Genomic DNA, 16,116 nt, shown 5'->3' with positions numbered 1-16,116 from the left:
CATCAAGTGACCTTTTGTCAGAAATGGATGCAAAACGTTAACTGTGCTTTCTCTCTACAGATGCTGCTAGACCTGCTGAGCTTTTCCAACTATTTCTGTTTGATTTACAGCATCTACACTTCTTTTGGTTATTATACTTCGGAAATTCCCTACCTTTTTAACAGGTGCTTGTCTGCCTCTGTTTTAAAGTTAACGTCATTTCTCTGGATTTGCTACACACTTGCCTAATTTCTGCATTAAATAAGCCTTTTCATTAAATAGGAGTAGGCTCCTTCATTATTCTACATTACAGCTGATCGAGGGGTTTTAGTGAACCAGTTTTTTTTTAAACAATCGTTTTGTGGTTGTCATTAATTATGAAATTATTAAATTAATTTAAATTGTGCAATGTACCATGGTGCGATTTGAACCCATGCCCCTAGAGCATTAACCAGTATTCCTGGATTATTAACTCAGAGAAATTGTCACTACACTGCAACTGCTTCACTGTACAGCCCTTTCGGTACATATTCTTTGAATGTTAATGGTAGCTATCTTTGTGCTTTTATTCTCAGACTCATGTGGGCAATTCCCCGTTACTGCCTTTAAATTGACAGCTTGCTTGGTTTCCAGACCAGGGACCATAAAAACTAGCTTATGCTAGTGGTCTATTCTGTTGCATTGTCTATAAATATGGTGTTGCAGGTATAGTTACCGGAAATGGATCAGAAGATTTTTCAAGAGGAAAGGCAGACAGTGTAGCCTAAGTATATTTGTAAAAGCACACTGTGTGGCAGGAGGCAGTTCAGATAGCCTTCGACATAGAGGAATGGATTTCTATTCTGTCCAATTTGAGACTTTCAACACACTGATCTGCTAGAAGGGTATGTCTTTGCTCAGTTCCTATTGATGACTGAAGTCTTATTTTTCCTACAGTTTCTATATCTTATCTGCAAGTTTGTAAGAGAATCTGTTGCTGAATCACAGGTATTCCTAGAATTGGAACCTCTGTAAACTAAGCATTTGGAGCTTGTTAGTCATGCTGTGGAGGTGTTGTGTGACTCCTGACATTTAGAGATTGTGGAGGATGCAAGGGAGGATGACCTCTGATCCAGCTGAACAGCCAGTTTATGCTTTGTCTCCTTTCTTCATTTATTTAATTGTAAATGCCTTTCAAGATTAGTTAGGATTCTAGCAATTTTGTGATTCTTCTACCAGCCTTGTGCTTTTCTTGAAGCAGTGTTGCTTTACTGTATTGGACAGAACTTCTGTGATACTGTAAAGGCTTATAGCAAATCAGCTTGAGATCTACTGTCAATGATATGTGCAATAATGTATGTTGTAAGTGACTGTTGTATTTATTCATCAAGAAGTTGATGAGCTCTCCACAGCAAACTCACCCCAATCCTTTCTTAATCTCTGCTTTTCATTTTCTTCCCCAATTGTCTCATTGGCAGAAGACCTTTTATTGTGGCAAAGAAAAACATCAATGATGATTTTCAAATGGAGTTCCAGGAAGGCTAGAGGTTATTCTCCTCAAATCAATCTTTTTGATACCTCCAGGTCTCATGGTGGTAGTGCACTGGAAATCAGGTACGGCTGTTTCAGTGCCCTATCAAAAGCTAAAAGATATTTTGCAAAGTTCCCAGTTTATCTGTCTTTGTACCCCAGTGTGGGCAAAAGACTCACCTCTCAACCTCCTATGCTCCATTGGAAAAAGAGCCAGCCTCTACCCAGTTTTTCGTTATGACTCAGACCTTCAATACCTGGCAACATCCTGGTAAATCTCTTCTGGGCCCTCTTGCTGAAACTGGGTGGCTAGAACCGGACACAGTATTCCAGAAGAGGCCTCACCAATGTCCTGTTCAACCTCAACATGACTTCCCAACTCCAATACTCAAAGGACTGAGCAATGAAGGCAAGTGTGCCAAATGCCTTTTTAACCACCCTGTCTGTGTGATTCAAACCCCTTGGTCCCTCTGTTCTATAACATTACCTAAGGCTCTACTCTTGTTTGTTGAACCAAAATGCAATATCTCTTATTTATCCAGATTGAACTTGGTCTGCTATTTTTCCACCCATTGACCCATTTGATCAGGATCCATTTGTAACAAGAATGACTATGACAAATAGGCTCTAGCTACAGGTAAATAGCTACAGACAGTTAACTGTAACTTCACTGAGTAATACTGTAACCCCTTTAATAAAACTGACCCTACAGACAGCAAATATTGATATTATGGATGGAGGGTAGAACTTGGAAGGTAGTTCAATGGTCCCTGTCAAGAGTGTTCTCTTTGATGATCTTTTTTGCTTTCTGGGACTTGTTATTCTTCAATCATTTGTTCTCACAGTACTTTTCACTTCTTTCTATGATGCACAGAACAACTGATTTAGAAATAATGGAATCACTGCCTTATTGGTTCTTTCAAAATAAAAGCTTACAACAGCTGGTGAGAAAACATAAATTGGCTTTCTTCTAGTTCCAAATACTTTCTACTGCAGAGAGACAGAGAGACTCAACTCCTTTTCAAGATGACCACAAGTCTTTGGACGTATTATTCATACAAGCTGCTCAGGTACCTAGGAGCTAACCTCATAATTGTTGGTAGGCACATGACCTAATGAGTCACCACTCCACAAGCTAATCAGTTATTTGCTGATGGCAGTCTGTTTGAAACTAGCCTGTTCCACTAGTTGAACAAAGTACCAATAAAAGATAAACATAATGAGTTTTGGTAATTTGCTTTCAAAAGTACAGCAATTCTTTCCACAATCCGTGGTTTTAAAGTAATTCTTTTCATTGTTTCAGTCCTCATCAAATATAGTTTGAAGTAATAAGATACAGTCTTTTCAGCACTATATCTCTATTAAACCGCAGTAATAATAATTATGTTAAATATACAGAGTATGGTAGCCATATTCTACACATATCTATTTGAATCACACCAATTTTCTTCATATGTGCTCTAGAGAAAGTGCCAGAACATTGTCCCTTCCAAGCATATGGATGATTTAATTTCTTAAATTAGTTAGCTGGAGTATTAAACCTTACCAAAAATTATAATTTCTTGTCCCAAAGTTTCTTGGAAAAAAACGTCAAGGCTTGTGTCCTTATAAATAACAGGTTAATAAGTAACTGTGCCTAAAGAGGAGATATATACGTTAGTAACAAAATGATAGATCTATCACAAGACTCAGTGTCATTTTCTCCATCATTAAATATTTCAGATGGCAAGCATCCAGTTTCTTTGAAAAATAACTGACAGGCTCATCGAACCCTATGTCGTCACATGGTAGTAAAATGTCAGTCATATTAGTGTTGCTGGTATCAACAGGTAGTGATAACATCTCAGATTTCAGTACTTCTAGAATTGGCATGGTTGTCAGCAAATTTTCAAGTTGTCAAAGGCACTGGCATTCCTTGTGTATTCAAATTTCTTGCCCTTTTTTAAAATACAAGTTAAAGCAGCCACTACTCTGCCAAACTTCAGGACAAATGTTTGGTAAAATCTACTTTCCCAATGTATCTCACATTGTGGTTTAGACATGGGACAATCAAAAATGGTGCATATTTTCACTTCTGTAGGAGCTACTTGGCCTTTCCCCAAATTAGTGTGGCCAAAGTGAGTCATTCTTGTTTGAACTATATCACTTTTAGTTGGATTTAGAACAACTGGTACTTGGTAGCTGAACAAACAGCTACATCAAGTATTGGAAATGTTCTTAGATTGCTGACTCGGTTGTGTTTAGCCAATCTAGACAATGCTGTTATACAATTCTTCACTAACTTTGTTAATTAATCATTGTAAAATTGCTCATGCATTTTTCATTACAAATGGTATGGGTTTGCATTGGTATAGTCCACCTAGTGTTATGAAAGTTGATATTTTTTGGCTCTCAGTTACTAGAACTAGCCAGTATCCTTCTGGCAAATTGATTTTTGTTACAAATGTTAATGCCAATGTTAAATTCTTTCAATACTGTCCTCCAAGCTTGGAAAAGGATAAGAGTGTTTTAGTGACTGTTGATTTTGTGATGATTAATGCAGACATAGAACATAGAACAATACAGTGCAGAATACGCCCTTCGGCCCTTGATGTTGCGCCGACCTGTGAACTAATCTAAGCCCCTCCCCCTACACTATTCCATCATCATCCGTATGCTTATCCAAGGAGATGTTTTGTGATCTGTGGTTTTGACACCAACATGACAAGTGAGCGTCAGCTACAATGGCCCTATTCACTCATGCCATTGTCCACCATGAACTTAGTGGAAGGAATCTTAAAAAGACCTTAAAAAGACATTGTCTATGGCAAGAAATCTGGGAGAATGACGTGTGAAGTTGAGCAAGGTCTGTCTCGAGTCAGGAGCAATTAGTTGCATTTTCCAACAGTTGCAGATATCATCAGAATAAGAGTCTCACTAGGTCGTGGCAAGTTGCCTATTGAGAGAGTATCACTTATTGTTAGTCATATTAACAGATGATCTTGCCTCATTAATAAGCATCCTTCTATCATACCACCAAACGTAAATAAACTAAATAATGAGAGTCCTCAATATGGACATAGAACATAGAACATAGAACAGTACAGCACAGAACAGGCCCTTCAGCTCCAACTTCCTCCTGAGTAACTTGATCTTGGATACCTGTACCAGCATCTCAGGGCACACTCCATGGGCAGTGACAACTCTCACATTACGGCCACAGATCTTGGCATCAGACGCTAGCTAGAATTATCACAGCATCTGGATGTGAGTTTGCTCGCTGAGCTGGAAGGTTCGTTTTCAGATGTTTTGTCACCATTCTAGGTAACATTATCAGGAAGCCTCCGACGAAGCGCTGGTTGTCCTAGGATCCATCCTAGGACAAGCCAAACAGAGACACGCACGAGAATTCCTAGAAGCATGGCATTCCAACCGGAACTCCGTCAACAAACACCTTGATTTGAGGCCAATCTACCATCCCTGGAGAAAACGAACAGGAAATGACATCACCAACCCAAGGAAACCTAACCAGATAAATAGAAAGCGGGACATAACACCAGCGCTTCGTCAGAGGCTCACTGATGATGTTACCTAGAATGGTGACAAAACGTCGGAAAATGAACCTTCCAGCTCAGCGAGCAAACTCACATCCAGAACCTCAACCTGAGCTACAAATCTTTTCAAAACTCGCTATTATCACAGCATGTTGCCATACTTACAGTATCCTTTGGCATTGTGAAGCTGCACCTTGTGTGCACTAGCAACTAGTTTTGAAAAACTGCAGCAAGGACAGCTCACACGCACAAGCAGGTGCTCAGCTTATGGACTGGGCCAGGTTGCATCTCAGGGCTGCTCTTTTTCTCTCTCAGCATTCACTCACTTTGAGCTTATCTGGATGCTCATTGCATCCCTATATCACCTTGCTTTTTTTTTGCTCTTTTATTTGTTTCTTCAATTTACCTGCTGACCCTACTACTACTACTACCAGAAAGGTCATAGCATTCAAAGCCATTTTGAAAATTCAATCTATGTGATAAACTTCACCACAACACTGTTGTGTTATGCCCAAAACCTCCATGTAGCAGTTTATTCTAAAAGAGACACAGCCCTCTTAAATTGAATGAAATCCTGGTCAAGAACCTCCATGTTTTTTGATCTCAGTTGATGGTACATCTGTACAAGTCAGATCCTAGAATCAAACCTGTCCTGGTAAATCATTTTGTTTTTGTTTACTTTGTAAGTTGTTTTGAATCATGGGACATATTCACATGAGCCTGCAGACTCAACAGAACAAAAGTTTATTACACAATAAGAGGAAATTAAGATCAAAATAAACCAAGTTACTGAAATATAAGAGGTAGTTAGAAAACTGTAAAGCACACAAGGAAACAACATTCAGCTTGGTTCCTGACACTATCTGCCACAGAGATTCAATTAAATACAACCTCTCTTTGCCAGCTCAAAATACATAACTTTTCAAAAAGTTAAAAGCTGATCTCTAAGTTCTGTGTATGTAGAAAACTGATTGTCATCAGATCATTTTTAGTTCAAGTATGGTATCTTTTTTTCAGTACCATGAACTACTGCATGACTAAAGCATATTTATTTAATTCACTTGTATCTTGATTAATTTGATATCTTCAAATCACTGTTTTACTATCATGTATCTTGATTGTAAAGGAAAGGTCTTGAGAATAATTCCTAATGAATGATAATTAATGTTTTGCCCTGCAATTTAGTCCTTCATGCTGGTAATAAATGACCAAGTATTAGTTATTTCCTCTGGTATATTTATTTCACTAGGCTGCTAAAAACCTGGGATAGGATTTTGTTTTTGCATTACCTCAAGATTATTGATATGTTCTCTGAAGAATTAAACTGAATTGTTTTCACACTTAAAGAAATTTACTGAAATGAAGACATCTAAAATTCAACAACAAATTCCACGCAAATTGAAATATAAGGCTCTTTGGTCTGAGTATGGACCATAACAGTTTCCGTGAAGAGAGTTCATTTGTTGGATCACTTAACTGTAATATCATTATCATAGGCCAAGGATGCACCTTGAGTACTTGAGTTTTCTTCTTGATCTTAGGACATCAATAACATTGGCAATGTTTTATGCCATCAATATGATGGTTATCTTTCAGCTTTAATGGAAAATGAAAGGTCAGTGGCTTGAAGTTATAGTAAAAGCTGCTGATGCTGGAGTCAGAGATAACACAGTGTGGAGCTGGAAGAACACAGCAGGCCAGGCAGCTTCAGAGGAGCAGGAAAGCTGACGTTTCGGGTCAAGACACTTCTTCAGGAATGGCTTGAATATGGAATTGAATCTGACCAGATTGACATCACAGGTTCCCTTTGTTTGACATTTGTCAATCTTTGACATTCACTTACACAACAAATCAGCAATTTCGGTGATCTTTTCTCCTTTTCTACATTGACAGTCCACATATTTCAACATTTATTCAATTTTGCATCACAACAGCAACTTGCCAAGTTGTGAAGTCCGAACTCCAGGTTTACAAGTCCAATGGAATTAGCTGCTGCGCTCAGAGGCTAACTATGTGCTATCCTTACTAACTGATCTTTTGGGAAAGTGATGTAAAGTACCCTTAGAGCGAGACACAAGATCAATGTGTCCTGATTTATGTAGTGACTACCAGCATGGTCTAAAATAAATTTATAAATAAAATCACAAAGATTGGCTAATGTATGTTAAAATCACTATACCTCAATAGACAAACAAAATCTTTATTTTTATATGTTTGTATCACAAGCTGTATATAGAAAGGGCATATTTTAGAGCTGTGTTGATATTTCTTTATACTTATTCATTCAGGAGGAAGATGCCAAGTGTCTAAAACAAAGCAAGGACAGTTTATAGGATGGGAAGATAGGCTGGGTAAGTTAATCAGGATCGTCAACAGCTGCATGACCTTGATTGAGTCCTGAGAACAATCTTTTATGTGCTGCAGACGGCACGAGCAGCATGTTTTTCTGTAGCTGTTTTCTGTATTAGCCAGCAGCTTTGTCTTCTGTACTTGTTTTCTCTGTGTTGGCTATTTGTTACACTGTATAAGAGAGAGAGAGTTTCTTTCCGAGAATTGGACTTCTCCTTGGACCGGAATCATGAACAGTGCTAGGAACGAACCTAAGTCTCCAGACCAGCAGTAAATCGAGGAGTCTCTGATGGGCAGAAGGGTGTGATATTTCATTTTTTTTTCTTTAATTTCCATTTTATTACTCTATATCACTACTTATTAAACGCCCAAATTTAAGAAAATTGCTGTTGTCAAGCCTTCTCTTAAGCATATTTAACTGAATCCAAACGAACCACTTGGATACATGCTGTGATCCAAGACAGAAGGTAGGGTGGCTCAGTGGTTAGCACTGCTGCCTCACAATCCTAGACATCTGGGTTCAGCTGCACCCTCCAGCGACAATCCATGTGGAGTTTGTACGTTCTCTGTGTATCTGCGTTGGTTTCCTCCCACAATCCTAATCTGTGCAGGTCACAGGTAGTGTGGTCTTGCTAACTTGCCCATAGTGTCCAGGGATGTGCAGGCTAGGTGGGTTAGCCATGGGGAACGCAGGGTTACAGGGATGGGGAGTGGGTCTGGGTGAGATGTTCTTTGAGGTGTTGATGTGGACCCAATGGGCAAATGGCTTGCTTCTACATTGTAGGGATTATATTTTTGGAATTCTACTTGCCAGCAGCTAAAATTTACATTTCTGATGTAAATGATGAGTGCTAAAAGCTGGGAACTGATTTGCTGGAGGAAAAGAGAAGGGAGGTTGTAAGTGCTGCTTTGAGTGTATAGGAGGTAAGGTAGAAGCAGCATTATGGACTGAGATTTCCAGCACTAACTAAATCACAGTTTAAAAAAAGAATCATGAAAACCATTAATAATCAAATTGGACAAGTGATGGGTCTGGGAAAGGGAAAAGTGCCAGCTTGGTGCAAGATAGAATGATGGAATATCACCTGTAGCTTGTTTGGATAGGTAGAAGCAAGTTAGATTTAATTGGAGGGAGAGGAGTGTTGGAATTTATTATTTTTGAACTTAACATAAAGCCTAGAATTCAGAAAATTTATGCTGGAGAATGACCACATTGATAAAAAGAAACAGAGTAACTAAAATGCAAATTAAATATTGTTGCGCTACAAAAGTAATTATTTAATAAACCAACAGCCGAGGTTTGTTCTGAAACAAAAGTTCAACACGATAGTCTGTCTGCCCAGTGGGTCTCAGATTTCAAGTCTTCCTTTCTCGTTTCGTTGGGATTGGTCCTTTAGTACCTTAATTTAGCAAACTTAACTTTAATATAAGTATATAAACTCTTCAACGGCTTTAAGAGTTCAAATTTAATTTCCTGGTCTACTTTAACTGCTAAAGCTCATCTCAACCGCTGGCACTGAAACTGTAGTTTTGTCTTGGCAAGAACCCCCCTTTAACAATGATCTTGTGATCCTCTGGGCAAAGCAAAGTTGACAAATTTTGCCCCCAAATAATTAGAATTTGATCGCCCTGTAGGTTGGTACATGTACCACCTCCATTATTTCAGATGCTGTGAGGATCCAAAGTCCACGACCAGAAACAAGAAATTTTTAGGCTATTCACAATCGTCAGTAACCGTGTAATTTGGTAAGAAATGTACATGGTGTGATAACTAAAGTGCCATTGTTGACAGAGCCACAAGTTCTGAAATTCTGCTCCTAAATCTTTCCACTTTTCTGCCTTCCTGTCTCTCTGCCTCTATGCTCCTGAAAATCTCCCAATTACAATATTTTGATCATCAGCCCTCTTATTCCCTTCCACAACTGTCAAAACTTGTCTGGTAATCTTCATGGGAAACACCTTGAAATATATTGCAACATCAAATGTACTTATATATGCAGATTATTTTGTAAAGGAATCTGGCCTTAAGAGGTTAAAAGACCTATGAGGGCTTAAAAGGTTAAAGGATTTAATTTTTCTTATTCTGATACCCTTAAGTAAATGCTTATTTCAGTTTTCTAAGCATTCAGTGTGCGAACCATATTTTTTAAACTCATGGAAATTTAGTGAATGGTAATTCTTGATAAGACGGTTTTTTGAATTAACTTCTTCAGTCAACTGAATTATGACAGACTGACTAAGCCTAGAACTGTAGCCCGATGAATCATAACTAACATCTCAAAATCCCAGTCAGCATACTTCTGAAAAATATTACCAACATAAGTGTAAATATAAATATACTTAGACATTAAAGTGAAATGAATATTACTTATGCACTAAACTTGCTTTGTATCAGGGTACAACAGTCATCTTTGGAAAGAAATCAAAGAAATAACATACCTCTGATGACGGGTCTAGGCCCGAAACGTCAGCTTTTGTGCTCCTGAGATGCTGCTTGGCCTGATGTGTTCATCCAGCGTCACACTTTATTAACATATATAGTGGGATGTTTATATTGTGCCTTCAGATTTGTTAAAGATATGGCTATTACAGTTAAGTGATAGTGATCCTCCTCTTAACTGATCATGTTTCACTAATAATGCTCTTCATATAACCTGGTGAGTTAACATAAATCTTGTCCTAATAATTGGATATTAAAATTTTAATGTTAACAATACTTGGATTTTAAACATTGGATTCCCATGTGGAAATAAGGTTTATAGAAGCATTTCCTAAGTACAGTTAGTGCTCCAGTTGATGGTCTCACAGATGTGAACTCCATCCTTAATTCTTTAATAACTTTTACCAAAGTTTGTAATTTATATTTTCTTTGTATATTATAGGGGGAGTTTGTTTTGCAATAAAAATCAATGGCAGCTGTGAGATAAGAGTAAAAGAACACCTATTTGATTGCTATCATTGGAAGGTGTGTGAGGTACAGATGGAGTACATGAACATTAGGCCTGACTCGCTACCTGGATAAGAGGCTGAAATTTCTTACACGAATTGTGACTGAGCGCGTGGAAAGAGCCTGGGGGCTCTCCCAAGTTGGGTAGCGCAGTGGAGAAAACTAGAAGTCACAAGACAAGAGACAAACACAGGGGGGATAAAAAACCAAAGACAAAACTTGGAACAAGTCGTTGTGCCATCACTCCCCAGATGTAATATAAGAAGAATGTGGCTCATGTTAGATTGTAAATCACTGTCTGAATTTGTTGCAAGTGATTGCCAGTAAATTTAATAAATTTGATTTATCTCATGAAAGAATTCCCATGATTGAACATTTTGTCAATTTACTCCCATAATAATCAGGAACCTGAAACTCCCCAAACCAGCTGTGGTACCCCAGATGGATTGCCTAAGTTGTGAATTATTTTTAGGAGAGATTTGGAGTCTTAAGATAACGAGTCTGACCAACATACAGCTTGAGAGAAATACCTTTGGATAGTGTGAAAGCCTTATCAGATCCATTAACATCATCAAAGGCACTTACAATATGAGTAGATGAAGGTATGATTTGATTTAATTTCATTTTATTTTATTTATTATTGTCACATGTGCTGAGATAAAGTATTAAGTATTGCCTTGCATGCTAACCTGACGAATCATACCTTATATAAGTACATCAGGGTAATAGAACAGGATGCAGAATATAGTATCACAGCTACGAAGAAGGTGTAGACAAAGATTGACTAATATATGAGAGGTTGGTTCATAAGTCTGTTGGTAGATGCTTTTAAATTTTTGTATCTTCTGTCTGATGGAAAAGAGTATAATCAGGATGGGAGGGTTCTTTGCTTATTTTGATTTGCTTCTCCAAGGCAGCAGGAAGTGTAGATGGAGTCAATGGAGAGAAGGTTGGTTTTCATGATAGACTGGGTTATGTTTACAACTCTCTGTAATTTCTTGTGGCACCAAGCTGTGACACATAGGAATAGGATGCTTTCTAAGGTGCATCCATAAACTTTGGCATGAGTCATGCTGAATTTCCTTAGCCTTCTGAGGAAGTACAGGCATAGGAGTGCTTTCTTGATTGTAGCATTGACGTGGATGGACCAGGATAGATTGTTGGTGATTTTTACTCTTAGGAATGTTGCCCAGAGACGTGATACACATCTTTAAGCAAAAATTAGATAAATATCTGAACAATGAAACAGAACACTTAAGGGCTGGTTGTCTGATTACAAGTGATCAAAAACAATATAAAGAGATTTATGAAGTGTATCCAAAATATAATTTGAGGAAAAGTTAAAAGACGAGAGAGAGACACCTTCATGCTTACACAGATAGTAGAAACTGCCAATGTTGGAGAATCTGAGATAACAAGGTATAGAGCTGGATGAACACAGCAGGCCAAGCAGCATCAGAGGAGAGGAAAGCTGACCTTTCGGGTCTCGGCCCTTCTTCAGAAAATCTGAAGAAGGGTCCAGACCTGAAGCATCAGTTTTCCTGCTCCTCTGATGCTGCTTGGCCTGCTGTGTTCATCCGGCTCTACACCTTGTTATCATAGGAGAGCGCTCCTATGCCTGTACCTGTTATCTCTCTTGATGCTTAGTGTTTACTTTAGCATTCAGCGAAATGAAATTGGTAATCAGAAAGATCAACCACGCTCAGCACTAATGGATCCAAGAACAAAGGCAAAGTTTCTGGAAAAGCCCAGCAGGCCTGGCAGCACCTGTGAAGGAGAAATCAGAGTTAATGTTTCAGGTCCGGTGACCCTTCCTCAGAACCGGGGAGTCACCAGACCCGAAACGTTAACTCTGTTTCCACGCCCCCGCCCCCCGCCAAAGATGCTACTGGACCTACTGAGCTTTTCCAGCAACTTTTTTGTTGTTCCTAATTTACAGCATCTGTAATTCTTTCGGTTTTTAATGGATCCAAGAGTCTGTAAATCAACAAAATTGGGTTATAGTGCAACTGAATCTGTGAGTTTAAGTTTTGGAGCTGTGCAACCAACGTACAACTGTTTTTATTCATACATGGGACGTAGGTGTCACTGGCTGGGCCAATGATTATTTCCTGTCCCTATTTGACCTTGCAAAGGTGGTAGTGAGCTGCTTTCTTGAACTGCTGTAGTCCACATGTGATAGGTAGATCCATAATGCCCTTGGGGAGGGAATTCCACGATTTTGACTCAACAACATTGAGGAAATGGTAATATTATTGACAAGTCACCATGGTGAGTGGCTTGGAGGGGAACCTGTGTGTGGTGATACTACATGTATCTGCTGCTCTTGTGTTTCTAGATAGAATTGGCTATGGAATTTGGAAGGTGCTGTCCAAGGATCTTTGCTGATCTTGTAGATAGTACACACTGCTGCTACTAAGTGTAGGTGGTGGGACAGGTGGGTATTTGGAGATGTGGGGTCACTCAAGCAGGCTGCTTTATCCTGGATGGTGTCGAGTTTCTTGAGTATCATTGGCACTGCAAGTGGGGAGTGTTTCATAACACTCTGTAGCTGATTGTCTCCTGTAGATGATTAACAGGTTTTGGGGAGTCAGGAGGTGAGTTACTCGCTGCAGTTTTCCTAGCCTCTGACCTGCATTTGTACCTACTGTGTTTATTTGGCCAGTCCTGTTCAGCTTCTCGTCAATAGCAACTCCCAGGGTGTTGATTGTGGGGGATTCGGTGATGTACTGTTATTTAAAATTAAGAAACAATGGTTAGATTGCCTCTTGTTGGAGGTAATCATTGCTTGGAATTTGTCTAGCACGTATGTTACTTTGCAGCAAGTCTCTAACGTAAGTGTGAACACAGTTGTAATCAGGAAACTTTGAACTAAATAAAACATCAATAGAGGGGGAATTCGTGTTTAGCAAAACAACAGAAAGCCGAGGAACCAAACCAATCCCACAGCAGAGAAGTTTAACAAGCAAAAAAAAACACCTTATAGGTATTGTAATGATCACTAAGATTGATGGTAAATGCTTCTGTTGTGAGAAAAGGAACAAACGTGCATGAGAACAATGGTTAGGAGGAAAAGAGATGAGTTAAAAGCACACACAGTTAAAACTGCTGTGTAAAAAGCATAGTGGCATGTTCTGTTTTAAGGGAGCAGCAGCTGGATTTTGTTTTGATTATTTGAGTGAATGAAAGACTTCATATTTGTACATGTTTGCGTTCTTTAATGCAAAACTAAAGGTCGTGCACTCTTTGTCCTCTTGCCATGTTTACTTTAGCTTTCAGCGAAATGAAATTGATAATCAGAAAGATTAACCAAGCTCAGCACTAATGGATCCAAGAACAAAAGCAAAGTTTCTGGAAAAGCCCAATTTCTCCTCTTGATTTCACAACCCATTACAATCTACATCGATGATGGAGGTATGGAGACCAAACGTTAAATCTCTAAGTTTGTGGATGACACAAACGATTTGGGAATGAATTTGTGGGGATGACACAAAGGGACATCAAGAGAATTAGGACAAGTTGAAAATAAGGGCAGGAGCATGGTAGATGAAATACAATGTTATTAAGTGTGAAGTTATTTACTTTAGTAGAAGCAACAAGGATGCAGAGCATTTCTTAAAGGTGAGAGGTTGGGTGGTGTTGATATTCCTAAGGGACTGATGTGAGCTAATTCAAAAGTTGGCAATGACTAACATGAATGTGCATCAAGCAGGATGATTGGAATGCAGGAACAAAGATATCTCACCGCAATTGTATAAATTTCTGGGGCAAGACTAATTACTTAATTAAAGTGTACAATTTTTGGTCCCATTACAAAAGAAGGAATAAACTTGCCATATAGAGGGAATGCAATGGGACTGTCCTAGAAGAAGAGATTGAGGAGAATAGACCCACACTGTTCAGAGTTTTGAAGAATGAGAGATCATATAATTTAAAGTAAGTCTTAAAGATCTCTAGGATAGCAGAGCAGGATGGAGGTACCAAATGGCCGCCTCCTTTTATGCCCAATGACAAGAATCAATATTTCTCACTTGCTTAGAATTACGAAACTATGAATGTGACTGTTTATTGTATTCATTTTAATTTAAGATCGTATGGTGAGAATTGGAAATAGTTGAAATCTGAATTATTGTTGTTGGTTTGGGTGATAAATTTGCTTTAAAAATATTGTAGCTGCACAAAAATCACTAAATATTTTGTTTCATAAGAAAAGCCTTGTTTGGCAGAAATCCAATTTGGAAAGCATAAACCATTCGCTTTCACTTAATGACATACTACTGAACTTGTTCATATGTCCAATATCCCCATCACCTCCCCAAACTATACATCTGTTGGGAATAAACAGATTAACCAGAAATCAAGCTTTGATCGGGGGAAATTTGTGACAAAGTAGAGTGTATATAAGATTATGAGATTATTAACATTTCATATTATTGTTTTAGATTATTATTAGATGTACTTTGTACCATAATAGAGTGAGATTAATGTAAAAGATGTCACAGTAGAGGAATTATGGGGAGTACTGTTGTTATACCAGTCATGCGGTCTAGCAATGTGTCAATGCATTGGAGAGGTGCACCTCACCAAGAACTGCTTCCACAACTAAAGGGCAAAAACCACAAGGACTGCTCACAGAATGTGGAGGTGCTGATATTGGACTGGGTTGGATAAAAATGTTAAAAATCACATAACACCAAGTTACAGCCCAATAGGTTTATTTGTAAACACTGGCTTACCGAGCATTGGCCCTTCATCAGGTGCAGTCAGTGAGGCTTCATGACGCAGAATTTAAAAGTAAAACGTCAAAGGATCATATACCTGATGCGAACATATTGAAGAAACGTAAAATGGCAGGCTGACTCCCTCCTGTTAAATCTTTAGTCAGTTAGAGAAGAGATGAAGGTTTCAATTCATTAAAATGCAAATCCCAGAATTCCTTTCAAGCCACTGCCTCGAAATAACTAAAAGTTTTGTTAGTGCCCACAAGAGGTGACATCTCAGGTTAGAAAATGCATTTAGGTGTGAGGCCTTGTTTAGAATCTGTCTGAATTTTAACCTGGAGTCAGACTGGTTTTATTTCTAAAGCAGGAACTTATAAAAGATTCCATTGATTGACTGTGTTTGCAAACTGTGTGCTTTTTGAACAAAATAGCATGTACCTGTAAATACAAATCTGAAAGTACAAATTCACCCAATAGATTCATATGTATGTGAACGCGCGTGTGTCTGTGTGCAGGAAAGAGAGTGTGTGAGTGAGTGTGTGAGTGAGTGTGTGAGTGAGTGTGTGAGTGAGTGTGTGTTTGTGTGTGTGTGTGAGAGAGAGAGGGAGTGTGTGTGTGAGCGAGAGAGGGAGTGTGTGTGTGAGAGAGACAAAGAGAGAGAGGGAGTGTGTGTGTGAGAGAGACAGAGAGAGAGAGGGAGTGTGTGTGAGAGAGAGACAAAGAGAGAGAGGGAGTGTGTGTGTGAGAGAGACAGAGAGAGAGGGAGTGTGTGTGTGAGAGAGACAGAGAGAGAGAGGGAGTGTGTGTGAGAGAGAGACAGAGAGAGAGAGGGAGTGTGTGTGTGAGAGAGACAGAGAGAGAGAGGGAGTGTGTGTGAGAGAGAGACAGAGAGAGAGAGGGAGTGTGTGTGTGAGAGAGACAAAGAGAGAGAGGGAGTGTGTGTGTGAGAGAGACAGAGAGAGAGGGAGTGTGTGTGTGAGAGAGACAGAGAGAGAGAGGGAGTGTGTGTGAGAGAGAGACAGAGAGAGAGAGGGAGTGTGTGTGTGAGAGAGACAGAGAGAGAGGGAGTGTGTGTGTG

General features: G+C 39.0%; 1 protein-coding gene across 6 annotated transcripts in view; it reads left to right on the top strand.

Annotated features, from left to right (window-relative positions):
- The window catches only part of LOC125461075 (uncharacterized), a 253,347-nt gene that overhangs the window by 82,491 nt on the left and 154,740 nt on the right, over window positions 1-16,116 (top strand). For 4 of the 6 annotated variants that reach the window (XM_048549436.2, XM_048549431.2, XM_048549432.2 and 1 more), the window contains 2 exons: window positions 7,310-7,372; window positions 10,253-10,535. The exons of 1 other annotated variant lie outside the window; for it this stretch is intronic. In XM_048549436.2, the coding sequence (XP_048405393.2) occupies window positions 7,310-7,372; window positions 10,253-10,392 (203 nt within the window). In that variant the 3' untranslated portion in view covers window positions 10,393-10,535. Of the gene's footprint in view, window positions 1-7,309; window positions 7,373-10,252; window positions 10,536-16,116 lie in introns of those variants that run through there. One more of the 6 variants, XM_048549435.2, reaches the window with a different exon arrangement.

This window comes from Stegostoma tigrinum, chromosome 18 (genome assembly GCF_030684315.1).
Source record: "Stegostoma tigrinum isolate sSteTig4 chromosome 18, sSteTig4.hap1, whole genome shotgun sequence".
Lineage (NCBI taxonomy): Eukaryota > Metazoa > Chordata > Chondrichthyes > Orectolobiformes > Stegostomatidae > Stegostoma > Stegostoma tigrinum.
The sequence above is the reverse complement of the archived record's forward strand: the minus strand, read 5'-3'. Positions and strand labels throughout refer to the sequence as shown.